The 16,597-nt window shown below is 49.1% G+C and overlaps 1 protein-coding gene across 2 annotated transcripts in view; it reads left to right on the forward strand.

Moving 5' to 3' along the window:
* The first annotated feature begins 230 nt into the window (after window positions 1-230).
* Window positions 231-16,597, forward strand: part of Mfhas1 (multifunctional ROCO family signaling regulator 1) — an 80,356-nt gene continuing 63,989 nt past the window's right edge. For both annotated transcript variants that reach the window (XR_007592587.1, XM_050146728.1), the window contains exon 1: window positions 231-3,351. Coding sequence is in view for 1 of the 2 variants with exons in the window: in XM_050146728.1 (XP_050002685.1) it covers window positions 366-3,351 (2,986 nt within the window). In the remaining variant the exon portion in view is untranslated. The remainder of the gene's footprint in view (window positions 3,352-16,597) is intronic.

Raw genomic sequence — 16,597 nt, forward strand, 5'->3', positions numbered from 1 at the left:
CAGACACAGCGAAGCGGCCGGAGCTGGAAGAGGAGCAGGCATCCTCCGCGGCGCGGCGGGCGGCGGCCCTGCTGCCCGGCGCGCCCATGGCCCGGGAGCACGGAGAATGCGAGCCGCGCTACGCGGTCGCAGCCCAGCTCCGAGCCGCTTGCCCGGAGCCCCCCAGAGCTGCCCGCGTCGCCTCCGCCCCCCAGCTGCGGGCACCCGATTGCTGGCTGCGCTAGGACCCACGGCCGCTGGCCGCGCAGGGGTGGTGGCTCGGGAGCAGCGGGAGCGCGAGGGCCCGGGCGCCGGCTGGGGTGCAGCGCGGCATGCTGCTGCGGGCTCCGGTGCCGGCGTGAGGGTTGTCGGCGCGGGGCCCCGCCATGGCTGGCACGGACAGTGGCAACCTGAAGACGGTGAGACTGTGGCGGGACGCCGCCCTGCGCGCCAGGAAGCTGCGGAGCAACCTGCGCCAGCTCACGCTCAGCTGCCCGGGGGCCGGAGGCGACGCACTCGACTCCCCAGACGCCCCCCAGCTGGTGCTGCCGGCCAACATCGGGGACATTGAGGTGCTGAACCTGGGGAACAACGGCCTGGAGGATGTTCCTGAAGGTCTGGGGTCAGCTCTGGGCAGCCTTCGCGTCTTGGTGTTGCGCAGGAACCGCTTTGCCCGGCTGCCCCCTGCGGTGGCGGAGCTAGGCCATCACCTTACTGAGCTGGACGTGAGCCACAACCGGCTGACAGTCCTGGGTGCCGAGGTGGTGAGCGCCCTAAGGGAGCTGCGCAAGCTCAACTTGAGCCACAACCAGCTGCCAGCGCTGCCTGCCCAGCTGGGTACCCTCGCCCACCTGGAGGAGCTGGATGTCAGCTTCAACCGGCTAGCACATCTGCCAGATTCCTTCTCCTGCCTCAACCACCTGCGCACCCTCGACGTGGACCACAACCAACTCACCGCCTTTCCCAGGCAGCTGTTGCAGCTGACTGCCCTGGAGGAGCTGGACGTATCCAGCAACCGGCTGCGAGGCCTACCTGAGGATATCAGTGCCCTGCGTGCCCTCAAGATTCTCTGGCTTAGTGGGGCCGAGCTTGGCACCCTGCCCAGCGGCTTCTGCGAGCTGGCCAGTTTAGAAAGCCTCATGTTAGACAACAACGGGCTGCAGGCTCTGCCCCCCGAATTCAGCCGCCTGCAAAGACTCAAGATGCTCAACCTCTCTTCCAACCTCTTTGAGGAGTTTCCTGCTGCGCTGCTGCCCCTGGCTGGTCTGGAGGAGCTCTATCTTAGTCGCAACCAGCTCACCTCAGTGCCATCCCTTATCGCTGGGCTGGGCCGGCTTCTCACCCTGTGGCTGGATAATAACCGCATCCGCTACTTGCCAGACTCCATTGTGGAGCTGACCGGCCTGGAGGAGCTGGTGCTTCAGGGCAACCAGATCGCTGTTCTGCCCGACAACTTTGGCCAGCTCTCCCGGGTAGGCTTGTGGAAAATCAAGGACAACCCACTGATTCAACCCCCTTACGAAGTCTGCATGAAGGGGATCCCTTACATCGCAGCCTACCAGAAGGAATTGGCTCATTCCCAGCCAGCTGTGCAGCCCCGCCTCAAGCTGCTCCTAATGGGCCATAAGGCTGCAGGGAAGACCCTGCTCCGCCACTGCCTCACCGAGGACAAAGTGGAGGGAGATCAAGGAGGAGGGGACAAGGACAAGAGCTACCTACTCTTCCCTCCCCTTGGGAGCAAGGGCATCGAGGTGACCAGCTGGACTGCGGATGCTTCCCGGGGCCTGCGGTTCATTGTGTATGACTTAGCTGGTGATGAAAGCTATGAGGTGATACAGCCCTTCTTCCTCTCCCCAGGAGCCCTGTATGTGCTGGTGGTCAACTTGGCCACCTATGAACCTTGCTGCTTTCCTACTGCTGTGGGCACCTTCTTGCACCGGGTGGGGGCCCGGGTGCCTCACGCTGTGGTGTGCATTGTGGGCACCCACGCGGACCTGTGCGGGGAGCGTGAGCTTGAGGAAAAGTGTCTGGACATTCACCGCCAGATCGCCCTACAGGAGAAGCACGATGCAGAGGGCCTAAGCCATCTAGCCAAGGTGGTGGACGAGGCCCTGGCTCGGGACTTCGAGCTGCGCTCTGCCAGCCCCCATGCAGCCTACTACGGTGTTTCAGACAAGAACCTTCGGAGGCGCAAGGCCCATTTTCAGTACCTGCTTAACCACCGGCTGCAGATCCTCTCCCCCGTGTTGCCTGTTAGCTGCAGGGACCCCCACCAATTGCAACGCCTTCGCGACAAGCTGCTCTCTGTCGCTGAGCACCGAGAGATCTTCCCCAACTTACACAGAGTCCTGCCTCGATCCTGGCAGGTGCTCGAGGAACTGCACTTCCAGCCACCTCAGGCACAACGACTGTGGCTAAGCTGGTGGGACTCAGCCCGCCTGGGTCTGCAGGCGGGTCTGACGGAGGACCGGCTGCAGAGTGCCCTTTCCTACCTGCACGAGAGCGGCAAGCTACTCTATTTCGAGGATAGCCCGGCCCTCAAGGAGCACGTCTTCCACAACCTCACCCGCCTCATTGACATCCTCAATGTCTTTTTCCAGAGGGATGCTTCTTTGCTGCTGCATAAGCTGCTCCTAGGGACCAGTGGAGAGGGCGAGGGGGAGGGGGAGAGTTTCCCCACCATGGCAGTGCCCACCTCGGGTCAGGACCCACTCCGGGCCACCCAGCTTCATCATTATGTGGAAGGCTTTCTGCTGCATGGGCTCCTGCCAGCCCATGTCATCCGATTGCTGCTTAAGCCTCATGTCCAGGCCCAGCAGGACTTGCAGCTCCTCCTGGAGCTATTGGAGAAGATGGGACTCTGTTACTGCCTCAATAAACCCAAAGGCAAGCCTTTGAATGGCTCCACAGCTTGGTACAAGTTCCCATGCTACGTGCAGAATGAGGTGCCCCACGCAGAGGCCTGGATCAATGGGACCAACCTAGCTGGGCAGTCTTTTGTGGCCGAACAGTTGCAGATCGAATATAGTTTCCCCTTTACCTTTCCACCTGGATTGTTTGCACGCTACAGTGTCCAGATCAACAGCCATGTGGTGCACAGGTCGGATGGGAAGTTTCAGATCTTTGCATATCGAGGGAAAGTCCCTGTGGTGGTGAGCTACAGACCCGCCAAGGGGGTCCTGCAGCCGGACACCCTGTCCATTGCTAGCCACGCATCGTTACCAAATATATGGACCGCATGGCAAGCCATCACCCCTCTGGTAGAGGAACTGAATGTCCTACTTCAGGAATGGCCTGGACTGCACTACACTGTGCACATCCTCTGTTCTAAGTGCCTTAAGAGAGGGTCCCCCAATCCACACGCTTTCCCAGGTAGGTGGAGGGGGTATTGGGGTTCACTGGTGGTTCGCGTTACATTGCGAGTTTGGAGACATTTGTTTCTCATGTGTGGGGATGCTTCTGTAGCCTCCTAGGCTCTCCCAGGTGGATCCAGAGTGGCTATGACAATCGCCAAAAGCTACCTGAAACGCATACCGCCCAACTTAAAACATCTCCAAGTCTCCTTTATTATTCTTTGAAAGTCAGCCACAGTTTGTAGCGGGAAATCCCAGGCGACTGGCACAGAAGCTGGGATGAGGGTGGCATTAGCCCTGTGCTGAGCCTGGGTTCTCACAGCCATTAGACACATGTTGTCGCGGGGAGGAGCCTGAGTCTGTGTCGGTGGTCATAGTCTTTTGTTTAAAGTCCCGATGTAACCTCGCAAGTCAGAGTGAGGGCATGCGTTTCTTGAGCCATCCGAAGAATGTTCTGTAACCGTGGTGAGTGATGGCTGTGTGGTCTGTTAAAGCATGCTTGCCTCTGGAGAGTACAGACTTGACCAGCTCAGGACAGAGCGGGCTCACTCTGAGGGGGATTTCCTCCACTATTTCCTGGTGATATTTGAGTTTCATTGACATTGTCAGATATGTTCCTCTGGTGAATGGGACTTTCCAATAGTGGTTCATAAGTAACGAAAGGGAAAACGAGAAAACCCATGGGTCTCCTAGGGGGTGTTTCCCAAGTCATTTTTTTTTTTTGGTCTGTCTTTTTCTTTTGTAAGCAGTTATAGGCAAGTGAGAGAATTTGAGGACTGCTTGTTTGAGATTTAAAAGGAAAAAAAAATCCTCATGTTTGAAAGTGCAGCTTTAAAGGTGCAGCAGCACTAGGCAGAGGGTCTGGATTGTGTCCACCTGCCCCTCCCTCACATATGCATAGCCTCCAGGTCCTCATCCATCATGCTCTGCGCAGGAGCAGTCCAGTCCTCCATCCCTCCACCCACTGGAGCGAATCCTTGTCTGGGGATTTATTCCTGTGGGTTTGGGCAAATCTGTCATGACTGACACATGCCCATCATGGTAGTAGTTTCCTGGGCAACTGTCCTGGAAACTCCTGGTCCTTTTCTGCTTTGCCTGGGATTTTTCTTTTCTTTTCCTGATTAATGTGGCTCAAGTCTTTAGCTAGGAACTGTTTCCTCATCGTTTATAGTTCTGTGACAGCCGATTTGGTCGATAGTGTCACAAGCATCCTTAGCACAGATCCTGTGACAATAGAAACCACTCAGCCTTTCTCACCTTGGTCCCCACCCCTCGGGGTAGGCCGAGGGGTGACTGAATGCCGCTCTGATCTTTGTCTCGGCGAGAGTGCCAACAAGAACGCAGCTGGCAATAGTATCAGGGAGGCACGGGACACCAATATTTCCGAAGGGAAAGCCTTTCCGTTGCCCTAGATCTAGGTTTAATTCTTCAGCTTGAAAAAAGCCACCATATCGGGTTACCAGGCAATGGAGCCAGCCATTCTCTGTGATGATCTGGCATCTTGTCGCAGGCTCCAACTCGGTGGATGCCTCGGTTGTATCGTAGATTTGCCATTGTCTTTTATTCATGGAAGCCAAACACTTTCCTTTTCATGTTGCTGCGTTGCACAGAGTGGTTGGGCACACTGTACTCACCGCCTGCTCCACTGAAGGAGCCCTCTGGGACTAGTTCCTGCTCCGCGCAGAGGCCGGGTGTGAATTAAACTGACGTCATGCACGACAAAGGGAAGGACATAGTTGAACACGGACCAATCTGGGCTGAGGAATTCTGTCAGTGAAACAGTGAGGCTAGCAGGATTTTTTTTTTTTTTACCCTCACTTCTGCTCTTAAATTTTCACCTTCATCTATTGCATAAAGGAGCCGGCAGTGAGTTGGGAAAACAATAAGCAGGGGGCGGGGCTTGTGTCTCCATTTGCCTTTCAAATGAGGCACACCTCCTTGGCAATCCGGGTTATAAGGATTTTTCAAGTTGAGAAAGGGAAAGAGAAAAATTGTAAGAACACACATCTATATTGAGAAACATGGCATTAGTTATTTTTTATAACACGTATGGAATATTTCTGACAGAAATATTTTTTTTAATTTGTTTTCGCTTGTATTTTTCCCCCCAAAAGTAGCAGAGAGATCAGAATATTGGGAAAACTGACAATATTGTTTTTCTTTACATTATGGCAGTAGCAGCAGCAACAATAACAAAAGAACAGGATTTTTTTTCCTGTCATATTTTTCTGTGATTCCCAACATTAATTAGTAGTTGCCATAATTTTTAAAGATCTGGTAAGAACCAAAAATAATGAAATCTAGAATGTCACATGGGAGAAATGACAACATTTGATGTCCAGTTATTAAAGGACACGCCCATAAGCAATGGGAACATATTTTAGCTTAGGAGAAGCTTTGAATCTGCGTGTAGCTTTCTGTCTTTCTATGAAGTCTTTTTATGTCTTTCATTTCCTTTTGGGGGATAGGAAATTGGTGACTTCATTTTACACTTAAAGTATCAAGTTTTCTTGTAAACTCACGATTTTACATACAATGGTTTAAAAACTGATTTTTAAAAGTTTTTTTTGCTTTTGTCTACTCTGGGACATCAAGTGCCAATTCCCATGTTGCTTGGGACCATTCAACAGAAGCAGTCCCAACAGAAAGCATTAGTACCTTTTAAAACGCTCTTATACGGAAAACTCTCCTGGCCCTGCCCAGTTGCCTTTTCTGTTGAGAGCTACTTAGCTGGCTGGATGATGCGGGACTAGATTCCTCTGGCTTTCATTTTGGAGATCCTTAGCCAGCAACCATGAGTTTAAAATTTCTCACAGAGAAGATCGAATCACACTGCCAAAGGAATGACAGGTGTGTTTCACTGAAGGCAGTTGGGCCGACGTAGAGGCGTTTGTTTAAGTAAAGGTTTATGTACTTTATCTGTGGATGTTTAGTCTGCATGTGTGTCTGCATAAAGGAGAGGGGTTACAGACAGTTGTTAGCCGCCATGTGGGTGCTGGGAATTGAACCCTGGTACTCCAGTGCTCTTAACTGCCCTCCAGGGTTCTTCCAGAAACGGAAGACAGGTCTGTAAGATGCTTAAATGTCACGGTGGTTCAGCAGGTAAAGGCACTTGTCTAGCAATCCCAGGGACCTGAAACTGGCCTCCCCGTACGTACTGACTCGTGTGCGCACACATAAATGCAATAGTTTTCCAGAATATCACTGGGAGAATCTAATGCTTTCTCTGGGTGCCGACTCCTGCCTGTCCCCCCACCCTCTTCCGTTTCTGCCCCATAGTTGGTTCCATACTCTCGTTCCCAGAGCGCACTGCTCTTTCTATGGGGTGTTTGTTCACGTTTCATTCTCTTCGCCTGTGTCATTTAGACCAGAATGGTGGGCCCTCTGAGGCTGGCTGACCTGATGGACTGAGTGGCTAGAACTCTGGCCTGCAGCAGATCACAGTGGATGGATAGCATTTCTGCTATCAAACGCCCGCGGAGTGCTTTTAAGTTGGAAGAGTATGTCTTTGTCTAACTGATTTTGAATATAAGTTTTCACTTCTATTCAATTATTCACCCTCCAAGTTATGAAGTGTAATTTTTTTTTTCTTTGAGACAGGGTTGTTCTGTAACTTTGAAGCCTGTCCTGGAACTAGCTCTTGTTGACCAGGCTGGCTTCGAACTTACAGAGACCTGCCTGCCTCTGCCTCCCGAGTGCTGGGATTAAAGGTGGGTGCCACCACTGCCCGACTTGAAGTGTAATTTTTAACAATAAGGAGAAAGCAACCCAGTAAGCTTAATTAATTGTGTGGTTTTCTTTAATTTTGGATACATTCATTCACATATCTCACAAGTGTCCATATCTCACAAGTGTCCTTTGCTCCTTCATTTTCTACACCTAGTGTGAACCTGTCTGACTGTGTGTGCCCATGTGATGTGTGCCTATATGACAGTGTATTTGCCTGCCTGTGTGTACCCATGGGTACAATGTATGACTGTCTGACTGTGGATGGTTGTCTCATTGTGTGTGCCTGTCTGACTGTGTGTATCTGTCTAACTGTATGTACCCATCTGGCTGTGTGTGCTTGTCCGACTGTGTGTGCCATGTGACAGTGTGTGCCCACATGACAGTGTGTGTCTGCCTGACTGTGTGTACCCATGTAACGATGTGCCCATCTGGATATGTGTGCTTGTCTGACTGTGTGTGGCCATGTGACAGTTTGTTTTTACCTGACTCTGTGTATCCATATGACAGTGTGTGTTCATATGACAGTGTGTGTCTGCCTGACTGTGTGTACCCATATGAGAGTGTGTGTCTGTATGACAGTGTGTGTCTGTATGACATTGTGTGCCCATGTGACAGTGTGTACCCATATGACAGTGTGTGCCTGTATGACTGTGTATGTCCATATGGACAGTGTGTGCCTGTCTGACAGTGTTTGCCTATTCTAAAGTGCCCATAGGATGTTGTGTGTCTATCTGATAGTGTGTGCCCATCTGACAATGTCTGTTTGTCTGGCTCCATGTACCTGTCTGACCACTTGTGCCTATCTGATTGTCGTATGTACTCATCTGTGTGTGTGTCAGTCTAACAGTGTATGCTTGTCTGACTGTGTGTGGGTCTGAGTGTATATGCCTGTCTGATGGTACATGCCTGAGGATGGTGCACGCCTGTCGTCTGCCGCTTAGCATAGTTCTCCTGTCCCAGGAGTGGCTGTGTACACCATAATACGCCTTTGATTAGATTGTTCACTTGCTTCCTCTATGTGGAGACCTGCCCCAGGCTTTGTGGTCTCCGGAAGCCTCTCAGGTGTCCCTCCATGACTGGCGCTTTAGAAGAAGAATCTCTTTGTTGTCCTGTCAAGTTCCCAGGTGGTACCGGACAGCAAGTCTGCCCTGTCTCTCCCCCCCACCGGGCCCCCCCTCAGCTGTCCCAGCTCTCCTGCTGGGTTTGGACTGCAGCGCTTGCCCCTGAATGGGCCCTTCATTGTGACTACTGGAGCGAAGCAAAGTTCTTGCCTTATTATATCTAACTCTTACAATGACTGGAATCTGAGCATGACCTAGTTGCTTGGATTGAATTAATCATTGTTTTGTAACTTCACGAAGGTTCTTCAATACCTTTTTAGTTTAACTTTATTAATAATCGATGCCCCTGGGCCTTTATTTTCCTAAACAGGCCTCTTTGAACTCAGTAGGACTTTGCTCCAAATAAAAAGAAAGACTGGAGAGGTTTTAGTAGGGCTCAAATTATTGTAAGATTTAGGTGTTTCCGTTCTAGGGTGGACTCTCAAGGCTGTCCCTGCTCAGCTACTTGAGAACTTCCCAGAGAGAGACTCTTTGTTTGTAACACAGTTTTTCTTTCTAGTTTGTAGCACACTGCCTCCTGTTCCCCTTGCTCCCTTGAACCTGGCCTGGTTTAGCTCTTCCTTAAGTCACTTCATCTCATATCGAATACACTGATGGGGTACACTCAGGGATGTTTGGGGGCCTAAGGGAGGATCTAGAATAATAGTGTTCTCCCTGCGGTTGGGAAGAAGTGCCAGTGTTTGCCGATTACGGGGAGGGCCAGTTCTGGAGTGGATGTTGTTGGAGGTCTTCCCCGACTTGCTCCTCAGCTCTCTTCCCTCCACCGTTGCACCTTTCTCAGAGACCCAGCAGCCATCCTTAGCTTTCGTTTGAGATGAAAAACCAGAGCTAGTGCTGGTCCAGTCTTTGCTCTCTCCCGTCAGTTGCAGCTCCCATGCCCTCATGCCTGGTCTCTGCAGCAGGACACCAGGATGGTCTGTTTGGGGCAGGTGCCCTCAGCCAGGTCTCAGGTCTCTCAGACTCTGTCTTCCTGATGTAAAACCAGTTGCTGAGTCTTGCGGGTGTCGGTTTGTCTTTGTCTGGGGGTTGATGGCCTTTCCCTCAGAGGACACGTATTCTCTAGTCTGTTCTGGCATTAATGAAACTGGCCTTCTTGTCCTCCAAACGATTGATAGGGACCTCAGACACCTGCAGAATGCATGCAACCAACTCATAGACCTAGAGACACCCAACCCCTTCTGAAGAATGGTACTGTGTCCCAGAGACTTTTCTCTTTTTTTGCCTTCTGATGTTTTGTGTATTGGCAGTCATCTGGGCGGTACTGGAATGACGGAGCAGATGGGAGGGTCTCCACGGACCTGGTTTCTGAGAGCTCAAGACATGATGTTATCTCAATGATTCCAGCAAGTGGTTTTGGGTTGTTCCTAGTGTTCTTTATCTGCAAGTGTATACGTTGAGGTTTTCCGCATGATTTTTCTAGTGTGTTTGTGTGTTTTAAATCTTTGTGTATAAACTCTACACTTCCAGAAATGGGTGCATGGATAAGGGGTAGATGATTAGGATACCCAGTTGAGTAGGATGTGGGAGCCAGCCGCCCGCCGAAAGCCTTTTGTGACCTGACCCCACATTTATTCTCCTTGAATCACTGGTTACCCTAAATAAAGCACAGGTGTTCCTCCTCCGATCGACTCGTACTTTCCCCTTAACCTTGACTTCTATCAGGAGGAAGGGATCGATGCTGAGGAATACGAAGCCTTGACTGGTAGGGTGGAATGGGTACAGGAAAACAACTTTCTGCAGCTGCTTTACCCTCTCCCAGGTGATGTTGCCCCGAATTTAGCCTGCTGACTGGAGACCAGGGAAGCCCCTGGAGGAGTGACTGGCTGCGGTATAGACAACCCCCTGCGTACTGCATTCTTGGCAGCCACATCCATAACAATTCCCAGATACCCTTGCCAACAGGGCTGACTTATTTGTAGAGAATGAGAAGGAAAATTTCGGAGTTATTTTTGTTTTGGGCAGTAAGTGCTCAAAAACATGTCTTACTTATTTTTTTATTTTTAATTTTTTTTCTTCAGTGTAATATCCTAGCTAGAAATACTGGGTTTTGTTATTTTTCCACAAAAGGCAGTGGGGTGCAGTGTTCAGGGTGGTCTGAGGAGCCAGGCAGCCTTGTTGGATGCTAAGAGCCTGGAGACGCTCCTTGCTTGCTTCTGAAAAGTTCCTGCTGCTCCAAACCTTAGCCTTGGGCACCCAAGCTATTCCAGCTGTCTCTTTTTCTCATACAATTTGTACAGAGGCACTTGGTAGCAGAGCATGTTTTGGGGTGGGGTGGTTTCGTGAGTCACATGCTTGGTGTGGCTGCCTTTGCGGTTATTTGCTTTGTGTGCCTTCTCCCTTCCGTCCTCCTCCTCTCTCTCCTTCTCCTCTCTCCTCCTCCACTCCCTCTTCCTCCCTTCCCTCCTCCTCCTCTTCCTCCCCTTCTCTGTCCTCCTCCTCTCCCTCCTCCCCCATCTCCTCTTCCTCCTACCCTCTTTTCCCCATCTCCTCTCTTCCCTTTCTTCCTTCTCCTCTTTCTCCGTCCCCCCTCCTTTCTCCTCCCCTCCTCTTCTCTCCTCTTTCTCCCTCCCCCCTTCCCTTTTCTTCCTCTCTTCTCCCTCCTCCTCCTTACTTTTTTCTTCCTCTCAAGGTTAAATTTATCAAATGTAAGATCAACCATTTTAAATATGAATAATTCCCTGGTATTTCCTACCTTCACAGAGCTTTGGAAGCGTGACCTCTGAGCCAAGTGCTTGCGTAGGTAAGGAGCACTGAGGCAGGACTTGGCACCCTTCCTAGGATGAAATGTCTGGGAATTCTTCCGCCTGGCTCCAGGTGATACCTCTTTGCAGGACATGGCTTAGAGTAAGGGTTTGGGTGCTTCCCGCGGTTCCCCATTGACTGGACATCTCTCACATGACCATGTTGGGATCCTCTTTTTAGGATTGGTGAAGCTGCCTAGTCCCTTGGGTCTGTCTGTGGTAGGTAGTCTTTACTGTGTATGTGTTTGTTTTTGGTAATTTTTAAGCCATAGATACTCGGAGTGCTTGGTCCTTAGGTCATAGGTAGATAAGCAGATAAGGGCTGGGAATCTCTCAATATTAGGGTATTACATATAAGACAAGTCATTAGCTTGATTTGGCCATCGATCACTTTTGAATGCCTGCTGTATACAGACATTTGAGCTGAACCGGGAGTTTTAGGAGGATAAAATACGAGGCATGACCGTGGCCATAGAGAGCTGGGGTGGGATCTTAACATGATGGTTGAGCCTTTGGCGATAGAATCTGACCATACAGAGAAGAAATCATTGTGTGCTTGTGAGACGGCTTAGCTTTTGGTTTTTCTAGGAAAAAAAAAATCCGTTCATTTAGAATGAAGCCAACTCCCAGTTTGAATTTCCCTGAGGGAGAAGAGTGGACAGAGAGGAATGCCCACATCTCTCATTTTAATTGACTTGGATTTTAAATCATTTGTTGTGGTAACTCTGAGGCAGAGCCTGAGAGGATGCTGAAACCAGTGTCACCGCCGAGTCTTTCTAAAACTTTCCAGAGCGATTTTCTTGGTCATCTTTTAGGCTCCTGGTTTGGAAGGGTCAAGGCCATCGGTCATTTCCGAGGGCCTAAGACCATGACTGCTGACTCTGAAGACAGCACACATTAAAGTGGGTGTGGTCGCATCCCTGACTGCTGCTTACAGGTTTCTTTGTTGAGGGAGGCTTTGGTGAGCTGTCTTCCTGTTATTAACCTATTAAATGTTGAGGGAATCAAAGAGTTAAACATCTCAGATCCTCCCTGCTCCCAAGGTGAGTCATGTGCCATTGACTTGGTGTTGGAACCACGTGCCGATGAGGTGGCTCAGTGGGTAGCATGTGGACCTGGCTTAGGGTCGCCGGGACCCATGTAAAAAGCTGTTTGTCTTGGCGTGCAGCTGCAATCCCAGCTTGCAGAGGTAGAGACAAGAGGGTCCCTGGGATTTGATTGCCTGCTCGTCTTGCTGAATTGACCTCTGGCCTCCACATACACATAAATACACACACACACACACACACACACACACACACACACACTCTAAAAGTTTTTTAAAGGTAACGGGAGGTGACAGTGTCAAACCAGGAGGATACTTTGAGTTCTCAGCTGGGTTGTTTTAATGGTCTCAGCTTCCGTGCCATGCAGGTGATCTATTGTGTGTGTCATTGTGACTGTCTAAAGGACACGGCTGGGGAACGCCATGAGACTGAGTGTGAGCTGACTTTACAGCCTGCTCAGAGACTTCAGCTGGCTGAGCTCATTCAGATCCCTGGTAACCTTGTGAGATAGAGACCATTGTTGCCCTCCTTTTCCACCGGAGATGAGTTTGAGTAGGGGGTGAATTCCTGGTAAGAGCATTTTGGCTTTGCACCAGCCTTCTGTTTACCCCTCAGAGAGGTTTAGCTCCTTAGCAGGCGGCTTGCAGTGAATGTCTTTCATACCGCTAATAGCTGGGCCTGCAGGTAGTGTGGGTCAGCAGAGGTCATGGTCAGGAGTGTGAGCCACAGGGAAAGCATGCCATCGTGGTGCCTGCAAGACTGCTCTGCAGCTGAGTGTTAAAGAGAGCTTCCAGGTGACCATGGGAGGAAGATAGTGGGTCTCAGTATGTGAAGGGTACTGATAAGTTAAGTGGGTATGGCATGGATTGTGTGCCCTACGAGTTTGGTGTTGAGTTACGATGAGGAGGGAACTTCATTTAAATGACATTTCTGGACCCATCAGCTTTGGGAGCCACCCCTGCTGGCCCTTGAATGAGAGCTTTGAAGCACTGGTCCAGCATAGCCTTTGCCATGGACAGAGAGAGCTCTGCTGTGTCCTGGAAGAATTTGCAGCTGGGACCCTAGAAAGATAGGTAGCCTCAGATGACCTTTATGGGACGCTATCTAAGTGTGACTCTGGCCACATTCTCCAGGTCAGAGTACAGGGAAGAAAGGGCCATTGATTTTTCTCACAGTGGATAACTGCATGCCTTGGTAATCCATAGGACAGTATGTGAGAACATTGATTTTCCTCGCTGTAAATCTTACCATAACAGTCCCTGAGAAAGGCAAATTTGGATCTAACACATCTCCGTTCACTTTATGTGCTGCTTATGAAAATACTACTTTAATTAACCTTGCTTCCCAAAGCCCTTTTTGATGCCTACGGTTCACATGGATAACTGATTTCAGGAAGACAGGCTTTCTTGCATTGATCTCTCTGTCATTGTTTGAGTTTGTCCTTACCTCTGAGTTCATCCAAATGAACTGTATTGCTCTTTGACTGAAGTGCGTGGAAGCGCAAGATGTTTAAAAATATTCTTTGTATTTTTTTTTTCTGTTTTGACTCGGAACAAAGAATGTATGTTGCTTTTTTAAAATTGAAGCATTCTGAGCTGGTAAGATGGCTTGGTGGTGGAGGCGCTTGCCATGCAAGCCAGATGACCTGAGTTCAATCCCTGGAACCCAATCGAAGGCAAAAGGAGAGAGTAAACCCCACAAGGTCATCCTCTGATCTTTCTATTTGTGCTTTTGCACCTTATATATGCTATACATGTACTATACATACTATATACATCTACTATACATGTGTGCATGCACAAACATGCGTAACATGCATGCCATAATAATAAAATTTTATTAATTTAAAAGGGAAAGTTTTTTTAAGAGAATAAAATTAAAGCATGCTAATACAGTGGTTGGAGGTGGAAGGCTGGACTCTCTTCTATTTCTGCACCTGTCAGAGTTGTGACTTTGGGAGTCACAGTAGTTTTTGTCCTGTGGACTGGTCCCAAGGGGGTGAGATAATGCATGTATGTTGTTCAGAGAGCTGTCTCACACATGACCAGAACATCAGGGATTTCAACTACTACTGGACTGCCATTTCTCGGGAAGATCCCGAACTTTCAGATGTGCCTTTGAAAACTGGATAAGCCTGTGGGTAAAATCCTTCTTTTTTTCATAGTGCGGTCTTTTACAAGCTGACTTGCCCCGTACTGTAACATATAAATCTGGAGGGCGAAGGGAAAAGATATCACTCATAACTGAAATGTTCCACCATCACTCCACTCGTTTCTCCCAGGCCTTCCTTTAAGCTTAGGTTCTTAAACTATGTACTTAGCTCATACATATTGTACAATCATGTATAAATGATTCAAGTATTGATCCAAACAAGAAACAAAACTAATGTCCGTTACATTTCCGGGGATTTCTGCTTGCACAATAATTGTGAGCTCTTACACAATAGCGAGCAAGGCGGTTTTAGCTGTTTAATTAGTCGTGTTGCCTTGGCTCAGCCATTTGGACTCCTGCGTTTTATTGTTATAATTCAGTGTAGACCTCTTCCCTCTTTTTATTCCTTTTCTGATTTCATTTGTTTGTTGAGATTTTTTTTTTGCCTAGGATGGTCTCAAATTTGTAGCAACACCCCTGCCTCGACCTTCTGAGGATTGCAGCCATGAGGTACCACACCTTGTTTGGTGTATTTCTTTCTGAAACTAGTTTTTGTTTTTATTTTTTTGGTTATTTTTTTTTTCTATTTGGGCCATGAACTTTTATTATCATTCATTGGCTTTACAGATAAAAGAACCTAACAGAAGGGTGTGAAAACTGAATCTGTGGTTGTGGTTGTCCCTGTGTTTACACACAGGGTCAACACTGTTCCCACATAGGGGGCAGCAGCTACCAGATGCCCTCTGCAGACAGCCCTGGGCACACTTGGAGCTGCAGCATTCCTGCAGGAGGGCACCTGGTCTTAGCTGCAGCTGCAGGAGCTGGAGCAGCAGGAGCAGAGACTGCCAGTGGTGTGTGCTAGAGCAGCTGGGGTCTATTTGCAGTGCGAGCCAGTCAAGGTCCAAAGGAACCAGCAAAAATCGGCCATGCTTTTGGAAGGCATGCTACGAGAGTTTTGCACTGGGATGGCCTTTTCCAAAGGAGCACCACTGAGTGGTTGGCAGAGAATTTCATGGTCTCAGAACACGTTTACACTGCTTTCCCGCTACCTGCCAGAGCCCTTTGCCGGGCTTCCTCTCGACTGTCCATCACCTTCAGGATGCACTGAGATTTAATGGAAAGCAGCTCCTCCAGACGACTTGGTTCTGATTAGTGAGGATGTTCCCTCGTGTGCATGTTGCGTAATTATGGTGCTACTTTTCTGAGTTTTCAGATAATATCTTTTGGCATCATCTTACTGCCTTTCAGCTGTAAAGAAATTATCACACACAGTGTTTTGTCAGTTTAGATGAACTCTTCATGGAGTTTTGCTGCCGTTAAGTTTTCTTTTCTTCTTGCCTTTTTAATTATCTAAGATTTTTTCGTTTTAGCTTTACATCCCCACTCCCCCCCCCCACCCCCTCCACAATTCACTTCTTAGAGAACTTAAAAAAAAATGCATAACATCATAGCGGAGAGAGAACAGAAGAAATCATACAATGGTTCAAACAGTAAGAAAGTAGTAGCTGCTTATAGAGAGTAAAGTGAATAGTAGAAGCCCCGCCCCATCATCAGCTTCTCTTCTTTTCTCATCTGTAGATATTCTTTCAGGATAACCTGACAGAGGTTATGCATGCTCGTTTCGCACCTTGCATTTGGTCACAATGTACATTTTAGGGGCTGGAGAAAAGAATATGTACCACTCTCCCAGAGGCCCGGAGTTCGACTCCTAGTACCCACATTAAATGGCTTACAACCATGTATAACTCCAACTCTGGGTGGGTCTGACATCTCCGGTTCTTGGGGCACCTGAGCTCAAGTACACATACCAACACGCATACCCTGTTAAACCATGTATTTTGGCAATGCTTGCCATCATGGCAGTGTGAAAACAGGCACACACGGATACACGTTGCATATATGTCGACGACACATTGCATATTCTGGCCCCTTCTGTCTGTGCTGTGCGGACAGCGCATAATGACAGACCTCTGATCTCTTCTGAGCTGTGTTCTAGATTTTTAAGCTAGGAAGTTTTCTCCCTTTCAGAGTTTTTTTTTTTTTTTTTTTTTTTCCGAGACAGGGTTTCTGTCCTGGCACTAGCTCTGTAGACCAGGCTGGTCTCGAACTCACAGAGATCCGCCTGCCTCTGCCTCCCGAGTGCTGGGATTAAAGGTGTGCGCCACCATCGCCCGGCTCCCTTTCAGAGGTTTAACAATGAGCTTCTTTTAAAAAAACCTTTTGAGTTTATCAGACACCCTTTGTGCTCAGGATACTCTGGAGATGCACTTAGTCAGAATGGTGGGGCGGGAAAGAGGCTTGGGAATGAGGAGAGCTCAGCATTGCGATTTCAAAGGAGGTGACGTTTCTAGCTGGCTTCCTGTGGCATGCTGGGACGCTGTTGCTTTGAGCGTAATTATGCTTTTCACAGCTTAATTCAGCCATTATTGTGCGATGCGGTATTTAGACGTAGACGTAATTACAAATCCCAAATGTTT

The sequence above is a fragment of the Alexandromys fortis genome, unplaced genomic scaffold (genome assembly GCF_014885135.2).
Source record: "Alexandromys fortis isolate MF-2015 unplaced genomic scaffold, M_Fortis_MF-2015_v1.1 scaffold_55, whole genome shotgun sequence".
Taxonomy (NCBI): Eukaryota; Metazoa; Chordata; class Mammalia; order Rodentia; family Cricetidae; genus Alexandromys; species Alexandromys fortis.